The following is a 20431-nucleotide window of genomic DNA, read 5'->3' on the forward strand; positions in this document are numbered from 1 at the left end:
GTTCTCCAATACATGTATTTCTTAAAATATACTTTGAGTCGAAATATTTCACAAAAGTTTTTTATGGCAAACACCTACTTTATACGTCTTCATTTCTGAAATATCCATCCAGCAAATCTTCCTCTACTTTGACCAGACTTCCCATTTCGAGAGGTGCTCTGGCAATGATGCATACTTCTCGAGAAGGTTGATAGGTCATATAAAACTATGTGCAAAAAAGCCATATAAGTTTTGTGCTACACATAGATATAAGCGTTATATTATATATTTGTTTCCATATAGTTATTTTTGTAGTCCCACGACCCAACAAGCGGATGCGATGTTTGAGAGTTTTTATGATAAATGCATGTGCACACAACTTAACAAAATTATTCATCAACAATGAGACAAAGCCTTGTCTCAAAATCTCATCAACAAATTTAACCATTGTTTTGTAGAGTCGTTCAAGTATAATAACGATACGAAACCCCTGTAAGCCTATTTAAATATATTACCAAGTCTTTTTATACCATCGGTATTACCTTAAAACTTACCCATCTGATCGGATTATACACAAATACACATATTAATTTGGCTGAAATTCTTCACAAAACACTTGACCATCTTGGTTTAATAAAAGTTAAGACCGGAAATTGAAACGCCGAGCGACAGAAAATAGAACGATTAAATCATGCGCATTTCACAGAAAAATACTGTGCACATTTCACCAGTCTATAGCATTTTCGAATTGCTGAAGGTTTCTGTAATTAACGTAGGAGTGCTGAAATAATTTCATTTCATTTTATGAAAGTTAGTTGAAAGTTTTTAAAAGTAAACATTTGTAAATGTAAACAAAATTGTGCATTGGTTTTCTATTATTGATGTATTACTATATTAATAATATTGGTTATTCTAGTAATGTCAGTGCATTTTACTTCTAATATAGGCCAATATTGCATTTTTCCTATTTCAGGGAGAGAGATATAACATCTCATATTTTTCTCTCATTATTGCTGTTTGTTGTATATAATAACACCCACACCCAGTACATTACAGCTACCATTGAGGTTATCCTATTTCACTGCAGTACCATTTTACTGCTAATATTGCATTTTTCAACCATCAGTACCCTTTCTTTCTTTCAATATCACTTGTGTCCAAAAGCTTTCATTTCATTTCATGAAAGGTTTTCATCTATTTGGTCGTGGGCAGTATGACAGTGGAGTTTCTAGTGTATATATGTACGTGTATACATATATACATATATATATTAATATAAAATGGTGTGTATGCAAATACTTTTATATATTTCACGTTAAGAAAAAAAATTATGTATATCAATACTCAAATTTTTTCGTAAATAATGGTAACCTCTAACTTTTTTCACTTTTATATAGGCCAATAATTACACATGTAACCAAGACCAGAAATATTTTATTATAATCGATACTCAGTTACACTTTAAAGTATGACATAAATCAAATTCTGATTAAAAATCTTCCATTAAAGTTTCCATAGAAAAGACCGACTTTATGCATTTCTATTTCTAGAGTATCCTTCCAGCGAATCTTCTACTTCAACCCAACTTCCCATTCAGAGAGGTTCCTTGACAATGATGCATACTTCTACAGAAGGTGGCTAGATCATACAAAAACTATATGAACAGACTGATATATATATATATATATATATCTTATATATATGATATATATCTTATATATATGATATATATATATATATATATATATATCAGTCTGTTCATATAGTACATATATATATATATATACATGTATATATATATAGATATATATATATACATGTATATATATATATAAATATATATATATATCAATATATATATGTATGTGTATATATATCAAGTATATACATATCAAGTATATATATACATATATATATATATATCATTCTGGAAAATACTATAGATCAATTTAGGAAAATATATAAAGTCGTTAAAGTATAGTAATGATACAAAACACATATAAGCCTATTTAAATATATTACCAAGTCTTTTTATACCGTCGGTATAAAAAGAAATATATATATATATATATATATATGAAATATTAAGAACTACAAACTTTTAAAACTGTTTACTACTTAAAGTTTCATGGTTGTTACCATTCATTAGGTAAATTTAAAATGATCTGAAGCTCATGTGAGTGTATGCAAAAACCTCTAACAAACTGTAGTTTTAAGGCAAGGTTTAAAAACTAGAGAACAATGGAATTTCCATAAAAGGTTTATGGTATTAGCTTTTCAGTATGAAATAATTTAGCTGTTCATTACCTATTCACTTCTATGGCAACTGCTCCTAATGCATGTAGTTTACTGATATGTGCTGTACATTTGCCTCAAATATTCCATTAAATTACAATCTCGACAAGACATACATACTTTGAATTTGCAATTTTCAACCATTGATTCTACATGAGTACTACAAATGCACTTCGGTAATAAGTTGATAATGTTGATTAACTGACAGTGCTGGTTTTTTCTTATGTTTTTACTGTAATTTCACTGTTACTGCACAATGCTCCAAGTTTTCAGAACAATAGATTTTGTTTTAAAATTAAAAAGATTAATTACGTACACAGCTTCAGCTTTGACTCCATCCAATAATTTTCATCAATTAATCTAATCACAAATGTCTTTTCTAAATAAAAGGTGTGTGTTTGTTATTTCTCATGTTGAGGATATAGCTTCCTCCTGGTCTGTCTGAGAAATTCTAGCTACTGGAAGATGGTTACACTCTTTCACTACCTTCACTCGCTCTTCTTGTTCATTCTACGAGATAGTCTTTATAAAAGCTAAAACTGGCAATTGCACAGAAACATGGAACACGGACCAGAGATATAGAGAATTGATCGGCTCTAAAGTTTGCTACAAGAAACTTAATCTATTAGGTGATGATTTTGCTAAAAACGCTAAAATTTCGAAATTGCCTTTTATACATAGTTTGCGCCATAGTATCGTGGCTTCAGAATTTTTAAATTGTGATTCAGGATGAATTAAAAGAAAAGTGGTAATCGGCGACTTAAATGTCAGGAGTAAAACTTATCAACAGCAAGGCTCAAATGTTTTTGGATAACTGTATGTTTGATAGAAAAATAGGTGTGCGTTTTTTGGCTCAAACAAAGGAAACAAAATAATTTTATTTTGATTTTGTTTCATAAAAGAAAATAAAATACTACCAAGAAGATTAACTTTTTCAAATACATTGAAACATTTGCATAACCTACTTTCAATTTAAAAAACCTGATTAAAGATTTAAAATTGAAAATTTAATTTCCAGAGGAAAAACACAAAATGTAAGGCAGCAATTATTTTTGAAAATGAACAGTTCTGTTATATAAACAATTGTATGCATGTAATGTATGTTTGTAAATATTCATATATTTCTGTGTATGATTACAATATATATATATGCATATACATGTACGCATACACGCATACACCATCATATACGCTACGTACACGCCACATGCTTTTCCCACTATTTACGGGCATCAGTGCAGCTTGGTGATAGCTAAAAAACAATTCTCATTGTTAATAAGAATTAAATCTCAGTCACCAACTTAATGTATGGACTGTGAAACCTTTATTTCAGAGTCTGGGTTCTATTTTAACCCTTATTTTATGATGGCCTTTAATTAAAGGTGATGCTAAATAAAAGTGTGATGTTAAATTTTTCAACTAGCTGCTCAAGATTTTAAGAAGTTATAATTTATTTAACAAACAATTAATGATAATAAAACATCCTGTATGAAGTTATAATATAAAATTGTTAATTGAACAACGAACAATGAAATAGTAACCAAAATACAACTTTAATACAACAAATATGATGTGAGAACTATAATAGAAATATAATCATGGTAGTTGGTGAGTAATAAAAGGTTTACTGTTGAAAATGAAATAATACATTGCAGTTACAACAGTCTTTGTCATTTTCTAAAACTTGCTCATCGGCATTGAGTAGTTGACTGTCATTTTATTGATAATTCTTGCATTAGCTTGCTCTTGCTGAAAAAGTTCTGGCCCAGTCTTAATTAGTCCGTCTTGCATGAAACAATGAATATTCTTTCCTTCAGATCTGCCTATAGTGTTGATCAGCCAACATCTTTTGAATGACTTGACGATTAGCATTTTCAGATTTGTGACTGCTTGACATGACCATCAAAATTATTACGGACAGTTTTGCAGCATTCTAAGGAAGTTAAAAAATCAACTCAAGTGGTTGGAGGGTTTTCTCTGAATGCCAAGGCATTGATGTAGTTAGGTTTCAATGACTGTAGGCTCAATCTTCAGACACCATGATCTAGGTGCATTTGATCACATGTTTGCTGTGAGTTCAATGCAATTAATATTGGCCCACCAAGCTTGACATTGCACTGTCCGTTAAGTACAATATGCCTAGTTAGGTTCTTTTATAACCAACAGGCGTGATTAATGTCAAAGTGTTGCTCAAATAAAAATGGCCTTCAAATAAAAATGACTCTCAAATGCAGGTTTCACAGTAATCAAAAACATTTTCCACAAAATGGTCTATATTCTAGTATGGTCTCAATTATGCTTTAAATTTTCTTCTAATATAAACACATTTTTACAAATCACTACAATGGAATTGTGCACTATCTATTTTAGAACCAGCTAACAAATCTGGATCTCGCACATCTAGGCTTCGCAGTTGGAAGAAAGCGCTGACAAAGAAGTTTGGCTCTACAAAAGGTGACTGGATCCTGTAAAAATATAAGACATAGATTGAAAAATATATATTTATATACATACAAAATGACTAGCCTTTGTTGCTTTTGTAGTGAAAAGGCCGTTTGACAGAAAATTTAGTTTTTTTCAGCTTTCACAATGTTTCAAATTCCAACTTGTAAACTTAATATTATGAAAAAAGGGTTTTGTGGTTAAAATATATTAGGAGAAAAAACTACTGTAACGGTCATCAAATTCTTTAAAATACTGTAAGTTTTAAATTTCACATAATGAACGAAACATTTTGTTGAAACAAAATTAGGAGCAAGATATAAATGTAGATGTGTTTAAATGTGAATGTAAAATCATTAGCAAGTATTGGCTGAATATAGTTTGTTTTGCTATCATTACAATAAAAAATTATAAATAACTGGTATACAACTGTATAATTTTAAAGGGTTACAGCGTTGGCATTGAAGATTGTATAGAGAAGTAAACAAACTCGTAGCAAATATCTAATGCAAACACCTCCTGGTACAAATCATCAAAATCATCATCATAAAATTAGTGACAAAAGATATTGTTGTGCAAAAAAATTGGTTGGAAGGAGGATAAGGTGATCGGGAGAAGCCATGCTATGTCAGGAATCATCAGGCCTGCGCTGGAGGTGACCGGTCAATGAGTGTGACCCCCTGTTCCCAATGAAACAGTCAAACTCAACCCGATACCAGTCAAAATCAATCTGGTATTCCCTGACTTTGAGAAGTGATGAACCGAGGCACTACTAGTCGCCACCAAGAATCATGTAAGAGCTGGACAGAAGTCGCCAAGACTACGTGTGAGACGACTGGCAACACGGGTCGGCACCCTGTTTTCACGGAGGCACGGGCCGGCTCGAAGTTGGTGGAGGCCACCCTTGGACCCAAAGCATCGGCTCAGCAAACTAACCAACTTGCTCAACTACAGGGCAAAGGCAAAAGTGCCATAGCAATAATGTACCGAAATTTCAAAGTTCTTATTAACTTCAAATTTTGGCAATTGGAATCGTTCTTCTCAAATAAACGTAGACTTTTTAGGCTGTCAGCCGTAGTCGGCCTAAAAATATCATTCACTTTCGATAGCATCATATTGATTCTCAGAGCTGTATATGAAGTCTCAAAAAGTCAAAAACCGAGTTATTGAACATGTTTTTATTAACGAAAACATGTTTGTGACAGTTGGAGTTATATTTGCATGAAGATTAGTTATGTTTTGGTTTGAAGAATTATATTGGCAAATAATGGTTCAAATTAAAGTTTCATGATTTTCAGGTTCATGAATAAGTGTATATGTACAAAATAATATTCATAGATGTGTATTATATTAAATAGATAAGTAATTTTAGTCAAACATTGTTTATCTTGCAATTTTTATGGTGCCAGTCCAACTTTGTTTCAGCAAATTACAATTCTTTCAAAATCGAAAATTAACTGAAACTACCTCCTTTGAGACACAGATCTACACGGAATACATATGTGTTGTTTATATGATTGTAATATCTTTTAAATGAGGAGAATGGGCTAGTTTTTGTGCAACATGAATGAGTGAATTATCTCATGTTTGTTTTTTGTAGTAGTAATTTGAATTATGGCAACTTTCTGAAAAAATTAGCAGTATTTGAGGTTAATCATTTGGGAATTAGCCGGCTGCGAATGAGTTAACCAATACCTACTTATGGTTTGCAATTAATAAATTAACAATAAAATACAATGAAGTAATGTAACAGAATTAGTCCAGAATTGCACAGAGTGGTTATTTTCAAACCAGACAGCAGCGGCTGGTGGAGGTGTAAAAAAAGTTGATGGCTTCATGTCTGATACGCTCACTTTTGTGATGCACAATGTAACATACAATTTTTTGGTAGGCTTATAAATTTTTCTTACTATGCACATAGTTTATAACGTTTTTATCCTATACTACACACGAATATAGCTTTGTACCTTTTTTTTCTGCCTTGGCATCTTATGTCTCATTTTTGACTCGCTTCAATTTTGCCAATTAATAGTCAGCCTTTGTAATTGGAGGCATTTGATTATATGAAAAAGATGAAAAAAATGTAGTTTTAAAACAAAATTTTGCAGAATGGGCCACCTTGGAGTTGCATTAATAACCGGCACTCAAAGATAAATTTTTGTCATAGCGCAAAGTAAATTTTTGCATGGAATTTTTCAATTGTCTCAAGTAAAAATATATCTGGATGTATCACTGCATTAATATATATATATTTGTTTAAAAATAATACTTTTTTCACCAAACTTTATATTGAAGGTTTCTGTTTAGGTATTATGCAAATTAAATTATTAACAAACACGCAAACCCAAGTAGTATTAAAGGATTTAGCTTTGATTACTGTTGTCTTACTTAATATGCATACCATTTCATTATTTAAACTCGCGTCACTGTTGTAAAAATAATCAATCAAAAAATATTGTTGATTTAATTAAAATATAACATCTGTACAATTATTATGTACAAATTGCGTCATACATTTTTTGACAGAAAAATCATTTCGAAACATTTGTTGCCTGATTGTTTTTCCGAACTCCTTTTTGTCAAGGCCAATTATTACAAGTTTCAAAAAATACCAACAGATTATATTATGTTCTCAAATATGCTTTGAACTATATTTGGAATAAAAATGATTTTTAAAAGTTTGCAGAGAAAACACTGACTATGCATTTCTATTTCTAGGGCATTCTTCTAGCAAACCTTTGCTTGCTTCATCTAGATTCCCAATTCAGAAATATTCGCTGAGAAAGAAGCTTACTTCTTCACAAGGTGACTAGATAATATACAAAGATACGTATACAATATATTCTATAAGTATGGTATATAGAAAATAGTCCCGGTTGTACTAAAATTTTTAGTACAACCGGGTCCAAAGAGTGCATCACACGAAACAAATTTGTAGCGCAATTACTAAAAGTTTACTTTTTTCCTAATTTTTTTTTGAATATTTCATACTCCACTAATTATCTTTTAGGTTTTTAATGTAGATTTTTCTTTTTGTATGCTTTTGCACCTGTTTTTAGTTACTATATATGTATATATATATTTATATATATAATCATATATTTAAAAATTAGGTTATAAATTGGGGTATAAATTTATGTATATATTGATATCTATATATAAATGTATATGTGTATTTATAGATATAATTATGATTGTTTAAATCTATATACCTATAGAAATATGTATGTGTGCGCGCAAACGTGTGTGTGAGTGTGTGTGCATATAGCAAAAGCAAGTAGCGAGTGACCTCAGTTTGCAAATGGTTCTGTTTTAGGCCAAGTTTGGTTTCGACCAAAGAATAAATTTTTGTGGAAGTCAGTTTTTGATTATAAACTGATGTAACTATTTTTTATGTAACAACTAATAAAAATCACAGCCTTACAAATTCTCTGCAGCACTATTTAATTCTACCTGACTTTTGTAAGGATAATTGAAATACTGCTTCTTTAGTCTTTTCAGACTGTAAACCAGAAATCGCTAAACATATTTTGGAAATGTTTACTTTTCCTTATCCTTTTCCATAAACATAAGTATTTCCATAATGTTATGGAAATTGTTATAAAAGTTTTTTTTGAAGTATGGAATTGGTAGGGAAATGCAAATAATATGGAAATTAATTATGTAATGTTATGGAAATGCTATTGAAATGGAATTACTATAAAAATGAATTATGGTTATGTTATGGAAATGAAAATAGTATGAAAATGAATTAGAAAAATGCTATGGAAATGGAAATAATAGGGAAATGAATAATTGAAATTTTATGGAACTAGAAATAATTTGAAAATTAATTATGGAAATGTTATGGTAATGGAAATAATATGGAAATGAATTATGGCAATGTTATTGAAATGAAAATAATATGGAAATGAATTATAGAAATGTTATTAAACTTGAATGGGAATCAATATGGAAATGGAAATAATATGGAAATAAATTATGAAATTGCTATGGAAATGCTATAGAAATGGAGATAATATAAAAATAAATTATGGAAATGTTATGGAATTGGAAATAATATGAAAATGAATTATGGAAATGTTATGGAAATGGAAATTGTGACATACACGTATTCCCTGCTGTAAACTTAGCCTATGCTGGCTTTAGCTACTTCAATTTTTCTGTTAAATTTAAAAAATACAACACATTTTTACAAAGCATATTATTTTGATTTATGACAAGATGTAAATATTTTATTAAATTATAAACACTTTTTTTTCCACACTTTTTAGCACAGTAATACTATGATTAGTGCCTCTGTAGAAGTAAAACAGATTAAAGTTGTTTATATTATCAGGGCTAGAAAAATAATATTTCAATTATAATAAATCAGTTTTTAAACTGCTTTGAGAAATTGATTAAAATCAGAGGTCATAGTATTGTAGCTGACTGTATTTAACAAAATTGAATTGAATCACAAAAGCTTTAACCTCTGACTTTGTACACTGTTTATTTTTAGATTATTTCTACTCCGAAGAGTTTTCAACAGACAACCATCTGGAATATGCTCTGCCAGGACGACTTTTAAATAAAACAGGTGTGCGTATGTAGAGTGTATGGGAAATGTGCGGTAGAAACGCTTTTACTGAATCCATTGTCGCACACAACAGTTAATTCTTCTGATGCACTAATAATGTTTGTAAAGCATTAGAAAATAGTTATTCTATGTGTATACTATGTACTGCACAATAGTCAAACTACACAAATTCAGTTACGTACCATAAACCATTGTTGATATGCTCCCACCATGTCTAGGTCTTACCACAAGTTTTGAATGCTCTTTTTAGTTGTAGGTATAACATGTGTAGAAGCCGCACTCTCTATTTCTCTATTGGTTTTACAAACCTAATTTACACTAGCCATGCGATTCAATTGCCAAGTTGACCATCTCCTTTTGTCTTGGCGTGTGTGCGCGTTGACTCCCGAGGTTGCAATCGATTAGCTGTTCTTGCCTTTGATGGTGATGCATTATGCCTCAAGAAATTTGGTGCATAGTAAACAAGTACCAGATCAAAAAGTGATTTGTGAAATGCATGTCATCAAACTGGGGCAAATTATGATGCTTTGTTTAACTTTGTTGTCTTGAATGTAGCTTTGGAAATTACCAAGCAAAATGTTCCTTCAATTTTTGTATCAAGGAAAATGAACTAAACAAATGAAATCAGGTGCTGGAGTGGTTACCCAACATTGACCATGTCCAAATACCTTGTTGTTACAGTACAAGTACCTAATATTTCCTGGCGCCTTATGTTTAAAACATACTTTTAGAATTTTGGAAATTCAAACAGTAATTCTTTACTGAAGGCAGTGAGTATTGCACATATAATTTGAGACTGTTTAATAGGCAGACCCCAAACAATAAACAAAAAATTAAGTTCACAGGCTTAAATACAAGGACTCATGTTATTTAGAAAAACTGGAATAATTTAAAAACGCTGTAAGATATGCCTGACCAAAAACGAGTAGTTCAACTAAGCCAATGTCATTTTTGTATATTTTGCCAACAATATTCTAGTGAAAATATCCTTTTTTTAAAAGCAATTCCAAAATGTTAATAATCGGGTTTCTAGAGTGGTGCTGTTCAATCTTCCAGAAGGTCTATACACTAACAAAGGTCTATACTTTTTATTATTGATGAAGGTTACATACCTTTATACACAGAAAGTTCTAATTATTACATTTAGTTGCTGTGATAATTTTTGCTATAAGCTGATAGTTGTTAATACATACATGGTATCTGCTCAGTCCTAATAAGTTGGCTTCTTTTGTGACATCGGAGACGTGTGTTTCTGCTCCATATTTCATCATGGGCTCTTTAGAATTCATCAAAATTTAATAATGTGTAACGGTATATAGACCTATACGGTATATATATATGTTATTTTTAAGTTTTTTCAAATGAACTTCGCTCTTTAAGGTTAATATAAAATTAGTTGATTGGTCATTTTCGATTTTTTTTTCTTTTCAAAGTAGCTTTTTTCCACAGTACATTTTCATAAACTGTAACCATTTTCTGGAATTTTCGCTATTTTAGAACAAATGTTTGAAGAAGTACTTGCTAGTCCAACTTCTGAAGCAGCGAATGGGTAAAGCAACACCTCCGGTAAAGACACATAAGTTATTCACGCGGCCCCCTCATATTATATAACCTCAAAAACCAAATATATAAAGCATGTAGTAATCTAACATCAGACATGTCACATATTTAGAATGGTTGTTCCAGGATGAAATAGGTTGACTACGCAAACTTTCTTATGTTATTCAATAACACATATTTTATTGTTGTTTAAAATACTGTTATGCAAACATTCCTTCCTTGATCGCTTCAAACGTGTTGCTTATAAGTGATAATCTTGAGTGTTATTATCTGTTGAATATTTTCGACTAATTCACAAATTGTGCACAATAAACAAAGTTCATGTATTTCTTTACAGTCTGTGTTTACCTATATCATTGTTTGGTTATGCGTGAAACAGGCAATACACTTTAACAAACATCAAAAGGGGCCTCAACATCATAAAATATATACATGATATTACCTTTAGTTTAGCTAAAGCAGCTATCTACTGATAAGGTATTGAAGGTTTGAATTAGTCAACTTGGTACGAGAATTCTGTTGAAAGGTTGTAGCAGTTTCGCTAAGAGCAGGAATGAAACGACAATGACACTTGTTGATAGATACATGAATCATGCCATTGCGTATCCACAAAACAATTTTTGAAAGCTTTTTGACTTGTAGTAACACGTATAGTGTAATATGTGAAAGCTTTTATGTTTTTGAAGTCAACAATTTAGCAAAGCAATAGCAAATGGAAGCAAAAAGTCCTGTCGTAAAGTTTGATATGAACCAGATTTATATTATAAAAGATCCTATTTGAATTAGGTATTTTATGCCAAGAAAAAATCACAAATAAAAACAACTCACAGACATCCTTGTATTCATCTGTATTTAATACCAAGTACCAACTAAGATTTGATTGCTAACACACTAGTTTTTTTTCAGACAACTGCTTCACTAAACTATGGAAAGACTGAAGACTCTCGAACATAAGCCTCTCTCGCATATAAGCCATCTTTAGAAAAACAGCAAAAAATTGGCAATAGTAGATGAGATCGTGCTTTTCAGAACAAAAATGAAGACAAAACAAAAATTTATTTACTAGCTGGCCATAAAAGCTGTAACAGTCTGTACCACCTATCATGACAAGAATTCGCATGATTAAATCGCTCATTGTGTACCACCGGCTGTGTAGTGCATATTGACTCAGTGTATGAGCATGGCTAAGATCTGCTTAGTACGGCTTCTGTAGAGTTTGCACAATATGTTTATGATTACTGAGTAATTTCCTAATTCACCTATCACAGCTGTAATTAAACATCAGGGAAACAATAATTATTCTGCAGAGGGTCAATGAAAAGCACTCTTACGGTTCAGTTTACTTTTACAGTTTACTTTTGTAGTTTTTATTAGCAAATACTAGCCGTGACAAGCCTTTTCATAGTTTGTGATTTTTCACTAATTGTAGATGAATAAAATTCTGACTATTGTTTATTGAATATTGGTACCAAAAAAAAGAATTATTTATTTTCATCAGTAAAAATTATTTTATAAGCGATAATAGTAATGCCGTCCCCTCTGACTTAAAATAGCCCTAACTTGTGACGGGAGAAAAGAATTCAAATACTGATTATCAGAGGCTACTTAACATGACTAAAATGCCTCACAATGTAATTTGTAGAATTTGGCTGGCATAAAGTATTTTCGTTTGAGTAAATTGAAATTTTGCACCTGCCTTTGGCTCATTAGGCATAAGCAGTATATTCGCATTCTAAACTCGGCTCATTGGGTAGTATCTACATCACTGTCAGTTTTAGGGTGATTTGTTTATGGGTGTTTGTTTTACAAAACTTCTTTGGAAAACAAACAATACAGTAGGAAATCAGAAAAAGTAGGTGCAATGAGGTCGGACATGCGCAGTAGAATAGCTTGTCACGGTGCGAGCCCTGCATATGAATTAGTTGAAACACTTACATAGATAAACTACCTGGCAATTGTTCAACTGAATCAATAAGGCCTACTTTTTTATGCTTGGAAAGCTGATGAAAGTGGTAAAGACCTCAAGGATGATCTGAGTGATATGTTGTAGATGAGATAGTGCTTTTTAGAAGAACATAAGACTTAAGAAAAATGCAAAATTTGTAAAGCAGTTTAAAGAAGAGTTATAAATTTTAAAATTATGAAACTGATAAAGATGTTCCTTTTTAAACGTAAATGGTTTTAAAAAAAAAAAAATTGGATTTGAAAATTTTGGTTAGATTTGTTCTGGTTTTACCAGCATAAGCTTCTAAACAATAATCTAAAATAGTATTAATTAGTGCATTATAACGTAACAATAAGTAATCTCGATGCAGGCCAAGAGACACCTGATAGATTAGTCTTAATTTAGATCTTGATTCTTTTTTTGAAATTTTAATGTGGACCAACTTAAAAAGCTGCTACTTTCAGCTTTAGATTGTAAACACATCTAACTGTTAGTACACTCCTTGCCAGAAAGTCCTTGTTTTCTTGATATGCACTGGCGTTTGCTACAATACCAGCACACAGATAACTTACCTACAAAACATATCTATATAAAGCAGAATCGTGCTGATCTTTGTAATTTCTTGCAATGTCAATAGTCTCAATTGTAAAAATTGTGATAATTATTTTCATAGTTCAACTAAACTAACATTGGTACAATAAAGACATTTGAAACTTGTAGAATTTCTTAACAAATCAGTGGTCTGGAGACATTATCATTTCAAAACAATGTAACCTGCAAACATGATCCCTTATTTAACTATGCTTATCACCCAAAAATAACCAATTTATCTCAGTCTCCATCATCAACCAGGAAGATTTTTATATACTATCAAAATAAAATGTACTAAAAAAATGACAAAATAGATCATTTCGAGTTGCTTCTTCTTGGTTTCAATAATGTACACTGATTTCATATTTTTCAAAATATAATGACACTGATTAGAATGAGTGTCAAAATCGTCCATTTTACAGCCAACACTATTTAGCTTACGACTAAAGTACGACTCTGTGAGTGTTTTTGGATGAGAACAAAAACGAGGACAGGAAGTCAATTTTTGTTCAAAATTTTTTTGTATAATACATTGTTGGCTAAGTGATTCCCTTACTTGTACACCTAATATGTAAGTGAATGTGCCTTTGAGATGCTCTTGTGATTTGTTATTCTCTTGATGAATAACAATACAGCGAAGCAAACTTTAGCATACTTACTTAAATTGATTCGTAGTACAGTAGTCATCAATTTAAATAATATATTGCTTTTTGTATTGAATCACACATGTTTTTTACATGAAATTGGATGGTACTTTAGGTATGATAGCTAAAAAGCATTTCATGTATAATTTTATTATGTGCTCCGACATATTTGCTGTTTATTCAAAATCTAATTTACTGCATACATTTGTTACGTAAATATTAACCGTCATGTTACTTGTAATTATGATGTAGAAGAAGTAATGGTAGCAACTATTTTTGATTCATAGACGTTGAACAATACAACATCACACAAATAACCCTACAAGCATCCCCTCTTCAGCTCAGACTTAAAAATTCTACTAGTGAATATTCATGGTTCACATTCTATCAATTGTTTATTATTAGTGGTTTAAACATTAATAACAATAATACAACTAGTCACAAAAAAATTTACTAATTTTTAGTCAGTGGAGATCATAAAAAAAATATTTTAAATATCATCAATATCATTAAAAAAACTTTTTGACAGCAAAATACGTTCTTTGATGCAATTTCAGGTTAAATTAATTTTTTATTGAGGGGGATTCTAGGAAATCCAATGTATTACTAACTAAAAAATTCTTATTCCAGTTCAGTTTTGAATCAAAGTACCATAAAATTTATGTAGGTTGCCTGGTACAATGTGCTACTTGCACAACTAACATATGCTCTCAAATAAAAACTTTATAAAATGGCTGTCCGAATTTAAAAAAGAAGGTAAAAGTTTTTGAATGTTATAAAATGCACAGCGTAAAAAACTAAAATGAATGGGCAATGATTTTTTAATCATTATTGCGGGATGACAGAAAAAAAACAAAATAAAGAGATTGAGACAAAATATGGAAAAAAAGTTGTAATGCAAAAAAAATAAAATCAGAATTACTGGTAACAACTGGAGTCAAACTGGAATCTTGCTTGAGCAAAAACTCTAAAAATGTTAATTTAGTAAGAAACCTAAGCTATAATGCTTGCAAAGTCAATATAAATGTCTTATCTTCTGTTGTGATTCCTTAAAATTACTTTAGTGTACTCCTGTAAGTGAGTTGCAGTCACAGATTCAGGATTTTTCCAAGACGACCCTTGCAAAACTGTTGTTGGTAAGCCAAGCAGAACGGTACCAAATTTAAACTAAAAAGGTATAACCTGCATCATTGCAAAAGTAATGAAAAAGCACTCTATTCAAAATTCTGTAATCTAAAAGAAAACACCACAAAAAATAAAAGTTTGCAAACCTGTTTAATCGCTGAATGATTCTAAAAAGAGACTCAGCAAAGTTTTGAAAAGAGACCCCAATGTGGAATACTCTTTTAGCCCTTTCTGGCAATATAAAAATAAATCTATTAAGAAACTTTCCACCGCAAAATTATGCAGTGTCTCTGTAAAAATTATATAACAATGTTGTTCTTACTGCCGCCCTAAATAAAAAAAATGCTTCCTATACTTCGAATGTAAGCAGGAGCTGGTAGTAGGCTAGCGAGCCACGTTGCAGCTTTTTTGACTCTCTGTCGTTCTTACTTGCATTATGAAGTTTCTTTCACAGTAATTGTGTCTGGTGTAATATTAAAAATGGAGACAAGTGTTTGCTGATTGAGTTGTAGAAGATAGAATAAAATATATTCAGTGAGCCGTATAGAAAGTTGAAGAAAGTGTTTTTAACGGCGGGTAGTGAAAATACTTACTTAAATAGTATGCTTCAGTCAAAAAACTGAATTAAATTGTTTTTTTACAGCAAATAGTTTCTTTGGAAAAGCATGTATAAACAGACAACTCAAACTACAATTTTTGTCAGCTTTTGCCATAACGATTTCTTTGACAAAGAATACTTATTTGTCATACACATTTTTGAAATGTTTAAATGCCAGACACAAAGGGCAGCACTTACCGCATACTATTAAACAAACTCGGTTCCTCTGTACTTTATGGTTTTTGAAATAAATCATGAAAGTAAAACTATTGGAGATTAAGAAAAAGTATGTTTTAAACTACAATTATTTCTAACTCTAACAATACCTAGCATTAGACGGCTGAATCAAATGATAAAAGGCTTTAGAGCTACATGTGTAAAGATTTGAAATCTGTCATGCTAATACTCCATATTTTCAGGTGATTTTTACTGTGATGATTGAACAAGCCACACATTTAGAAGTACAACTATATTACTAAAATATTTTTATTCCGTAGGGGGTCTATTTATTGAGATAAGTAATTGTAACTTTTGGTATTGGTCATGGGAATGTTTAGACTAGTTTGTTCTAATATAGTTGTTGCTTTATTTCAAGCAAACACTGGACTTTCATAAGGCTTTATCATTGTTTGCTGTTTCCCTATTAACCTGTTCAATTTCTAGCCCAATGCGCAGTTTCCTGTGACCTACCTGATTCTGTGGGAACCTTTTGTGTGATTTACTACATTATAACTTAGATAACTTGTCTTAAAAAACCTCTGATTATTTCATCAAATTTAATAGTTATTCATTATGAATAATCAATAATATCAATAATCAATAAATTGTTAAAAGATTTCATTGATATATTATTTTATTGGCCATTTTTGTACAATTAATATTATAGTAATATAAAACAATATTGCAGAGATTTCAATGTTAGTAAACTGCACCATGGAGTGTTTCAACTAATGCTCTAGTTGAATTGAATTCTTTTTTAAGATTACAGATTCAGTACTTTGTCTTTTTTGCAGTGATTTATAACCATTAACTCATTTCAATGCTAATATATTATTCAAAAGTTACTAATACATTGATAATTTGGATGATTCACAGTTTAATAATAGTTAATTCATTTTTGAAGTTCATTTAAACAAGTCATCAATGTTTCAATATACTAAAATGGTACTTGCTTGGTTCAATATTCAGAGATTAAACAAGTAAAAATTGTTTGTGTGACGCATAATGGAATAGAAATATTATCTAGGTCAACAAAAATGTTAAATTATTAAAATTGAAGTTTCGTCAAACAACACTGATAAAACATTACATTAGAAACCAGCAATTTTATTCAGTGGCAGATTTATTTCAATAATTTACTTTTATTAACCTTGGATATGTTTCTCAACTAAGTGCCCAAATTTTGGAATTATAGTTGACAAACATTCAGAATAAGACACGCCAAAATTTGAACAAATTACAAAATGAACCTTTTAAACAATGTGCTTTGAAGATGAGACCCTAAAATCGCAGTATATAAAAAAATATTTACCACAATGGTAATATAAAATTTAACTACTGCTAGAATGTAAAATTCAGAACAAATGATTATTAAATTGGTAAAATGATTGATGGTGCCTTTATAAATTTAAAAAACTGGTAAAAACATATATTTACTTTTTTTTACCTGATGAATAGTTGCATTAGACTTGACTGCAAGTTTTCATTTGCATTAGTATTGTGATAGTAACAATAACACAACAACCACAGTAACATGAATTTGACTATATCTTTACAAGAGAGCTGATCAGCAATATTTAACTGGGCGTATAAAATTAATGTTGAAAATAAGAACAAAGTACATCAAAGGAAGAAACTAAATAGAAGCAACAAGTTGTGAAAACACTCAAATTAATTAACTACCATTCGAATTAAAATTAGAAACTTATAGCTAAACTAGAGCTGCTCCAAACATAATGCAGTTACAAGAGATCATTGTTAATGGTTACATTTTGATGCAAAATTGTGAGCGTGAGAGGGACTAATGCAAATAAAAGATTTTTTTTCTAGCAATTTATCTTGTCTAATATGTTTCCTGTTAATTATATACTAAAAATTTGCAGGCAATACCAAATGCTGTATGTAGGTATAGGGCTAAGTATATTTTATGAAATTCGAAGTTTAGTCATTATATTCATTATGCTTATTCATTAAAATTAATTTGATGTGATATTTCATTTATGAATGCAATAGCATTAGTAGCCTATGATGCTTATTACGTATGATGCTTGAAGGACTGGCCAGCGGTTTGACTGAAGCAGAGCTTCTCCATATAAAATATGCTACTAATTTCAAGCAGGCAGAGTAAGAGAAAGCCTCAAGGAGAACAGTTGTGTATATGAGCATACTTTGAGGGGTCAAATATATCCATTAAATTTATTTTTATGAACTACAACAAAGTAGCTGATTCTAAGTAAAACAGTAAAGGTCACTGCTCATATCTTACAGTATGTATGAAATAATTAATAGGCTTTGGTTTCCATGTTTTATCAAAGTTTTTGTTTAACTTTAATCTATCTAAATGCATATTGACGGCTTAATTAACATCTAATTTAATTTGGAAAATTAAACACCTCTTTGCAACTTATTGCTTAAAGAAGCTTCCACATGTAGTTATGTTGCCCGTCCTAACCGTGCCAGGTTAATTTTACAAAATTCCAACTTTCTAGATGATAAATATTCAGGCCTAGTAACTGTTTGTGTACTACAAATCAAGTTGCTCAGCATCCTGCTTGCATACAACCAATATCTTTATGATGAAAAAGTCTGTATACAAAACGTTTCTAATTAGTTGTTAGTAAATTAATGAGCTCACTAGGTCTGTACTTAATAAGAGAAGAAAAAACTATCTGCTTGAGTTGAGCCAATAAGAAATATGTTAACAGATCACACTGAGCTCGGTTTTATTTTACAAAGGTGTTATTATTATAGCACTTTCCTGTTCCAAATGACCAACCCTTTTTTTAACAATTGTAGATAAAAAAATCTGCAATTTTTTAGTGAACAACCGTACTATTGAAATCTATTAATTTACTTTTAGCATTAACAATAATGTGGTAGGCTATTGTTATATTATCTTTTAATTCTATGATATTTTTATCCACTCAATTATCAATATTGATATTGATAATTTTGTGGAAAAATTATCACTGTTAACAATATTGATATTGATAATTTAGTGGATAAATTATCACTATTATCAATATTGATATTGATATTAGCGTAATTAATTGCGCAGTAAAAAATTGGTAGTGGTAGAGTCGAATTAAGTTAGATATGTTAATGTGGCTTATCAATGTTATCCTAATGTTAACTTTTAGTTACTCAAAGCAAACCAGAAAGCAGTTAAAATAGGTTTGTAGTTTGCATTCTGGAAAAAACTTGTAAGACATGATTTTAAAAACTGTTACTAGGGCACTATAAACGATCGTTGATGATGTAAAAATTGAGCAAAAAATTTAAAAGGAAAAACTATGAAAAGTAAGACTAAAAGTGAAAAAGTTCCAAATAATTTGACAGTTAAAATTAATTCACTGGCTCATCAATCAGGCCGTTTCCAATAGCTCAATAAAGTAGTCTATTTAGCACAGCCTACATCTGAAATAATACCAGAAATTATCACAGAGTAGTGTTCAGCACTGAATGCTCACAGCTTCCTAAAAATATGCACTACTGGTCAAGAGGCTGCATTTCAATAATTTTGTCCAACGATTCCCTTTTAAATTTATGGCTTAAGAGAGATCTTGGATGCGGTAAATCTGAAAAGCACTTTCACCCTACTTATATGAACATGCTTATATAAGCGCATTGACTTTGCACAGACCATACCCCCTTATGATAACTCTGCTGCGGGAATAAGCCTTTCCACACTGTGGTACATCGACTAGAGGCGCTTGCAGAGTTTAAATGCATGCTGGGACACCGTGTGAGATTAAAGCACGAAAAGGCAAATGGCTTAAGTAGACAGGTCTGCAAAGACTGCTGGCAGTGTGCATAACTATAGCATCATGATGAGAGCCAGGAGAGCCAAGAAGACCAGGAGGAGACTAGAGCTGTTGGGCAAAACCATGCTCTGTCAGGGATCACCAGGCGGGCGCGGAAGGTGTCCAATCAACGGGCGAGACCCCCTATCTTAACTGAGACAGCTAACGTCTATCCGGAACCGGTCAAGGCCATCCTGAAATTTTCTGACATCAGACTGACGATGATTCGAAGCCCTACTGGTCGCCAAAGGGAACAATGTAAGAGCTGGGAAAAGGTTGCCAAAACCGTGTGCCAGATGATCAGTCATACAGGCAACGCCCCGTCCCACAGGATACAGATTGGTCCGAAGTCGGTTTAGGGCACTCTGGGACCTGAAAAATTGACTCAGCTGACCAATCAGTTGCTTCTGCTGCAGATTGAGTGCAAGAGCAACGGGGCCAAAATGTACCAAGCAATTCGGAGGCACAGCAAAGTGCTTTAGCAACAACTAAGTTGGGGAGCCAGATGCCCAAGATTCCGCATAGCAGGAAAAAATCTCTGAAAATCAGGCAGGACAGCATAATAGACGCCAGAGTGGCTTTTCATTGCCTAGCCCATTGGTGTGGCGCATTCCCACTAGCTGAGCAAGTCAGTTACCAGGCAGACACACT

At 31.4% G+C, this 20431-nt stretch overlaps 1 protein-coding gene across 1 annotated transcript in view; it reads left to right on the forward strand.

Moving 5' to 3' along the window:
• LOC137398023 (uncharacterized) overlaps window positions 1-20139 on the forward strand; it is a 110298-nt gene extending 90159 nt beyond the window's left edge. The window contains exons 20-25 of the mRNA XM_068084123.1: window positions 4645-4728; window positions 5471-5677; window positions 7435-7521; window positions 9218-9297; window positions 10793-10861; window positions 19801-20139. Of these exons, the coding sequence (XP_067940224.1) occupies window positions 4645-4728; window positions 5471-5677; window positions 7435-7521; window positions 9218-9297; window positions 10793-10861; window positions 19801-20139 (866 nt within the window). The remainder of the gene's footprint in view (window positions 1-4644; window positions 4729-5470; window positions 5678-7434; window positions 7522-9217; window positions 9298-10792; window positions 10862-19800) is intronic.
• Window positions 20140-20431: the final 292 nt, after the last annotated feature.

This window comes from Watersipora subatra, chromosome 6 (genome assembly GCF_963576615.1).
Source record: "Watersipora subatra chromosome 6, tzWatSuba1.1, whole genome shotgun sequence".
NCBI lineage: Eukaryota > Metazoa > Bryozoa > Gymnolaemata > Cheilostomatida > Watersiporidae > Watersipora > Watersipora subatra.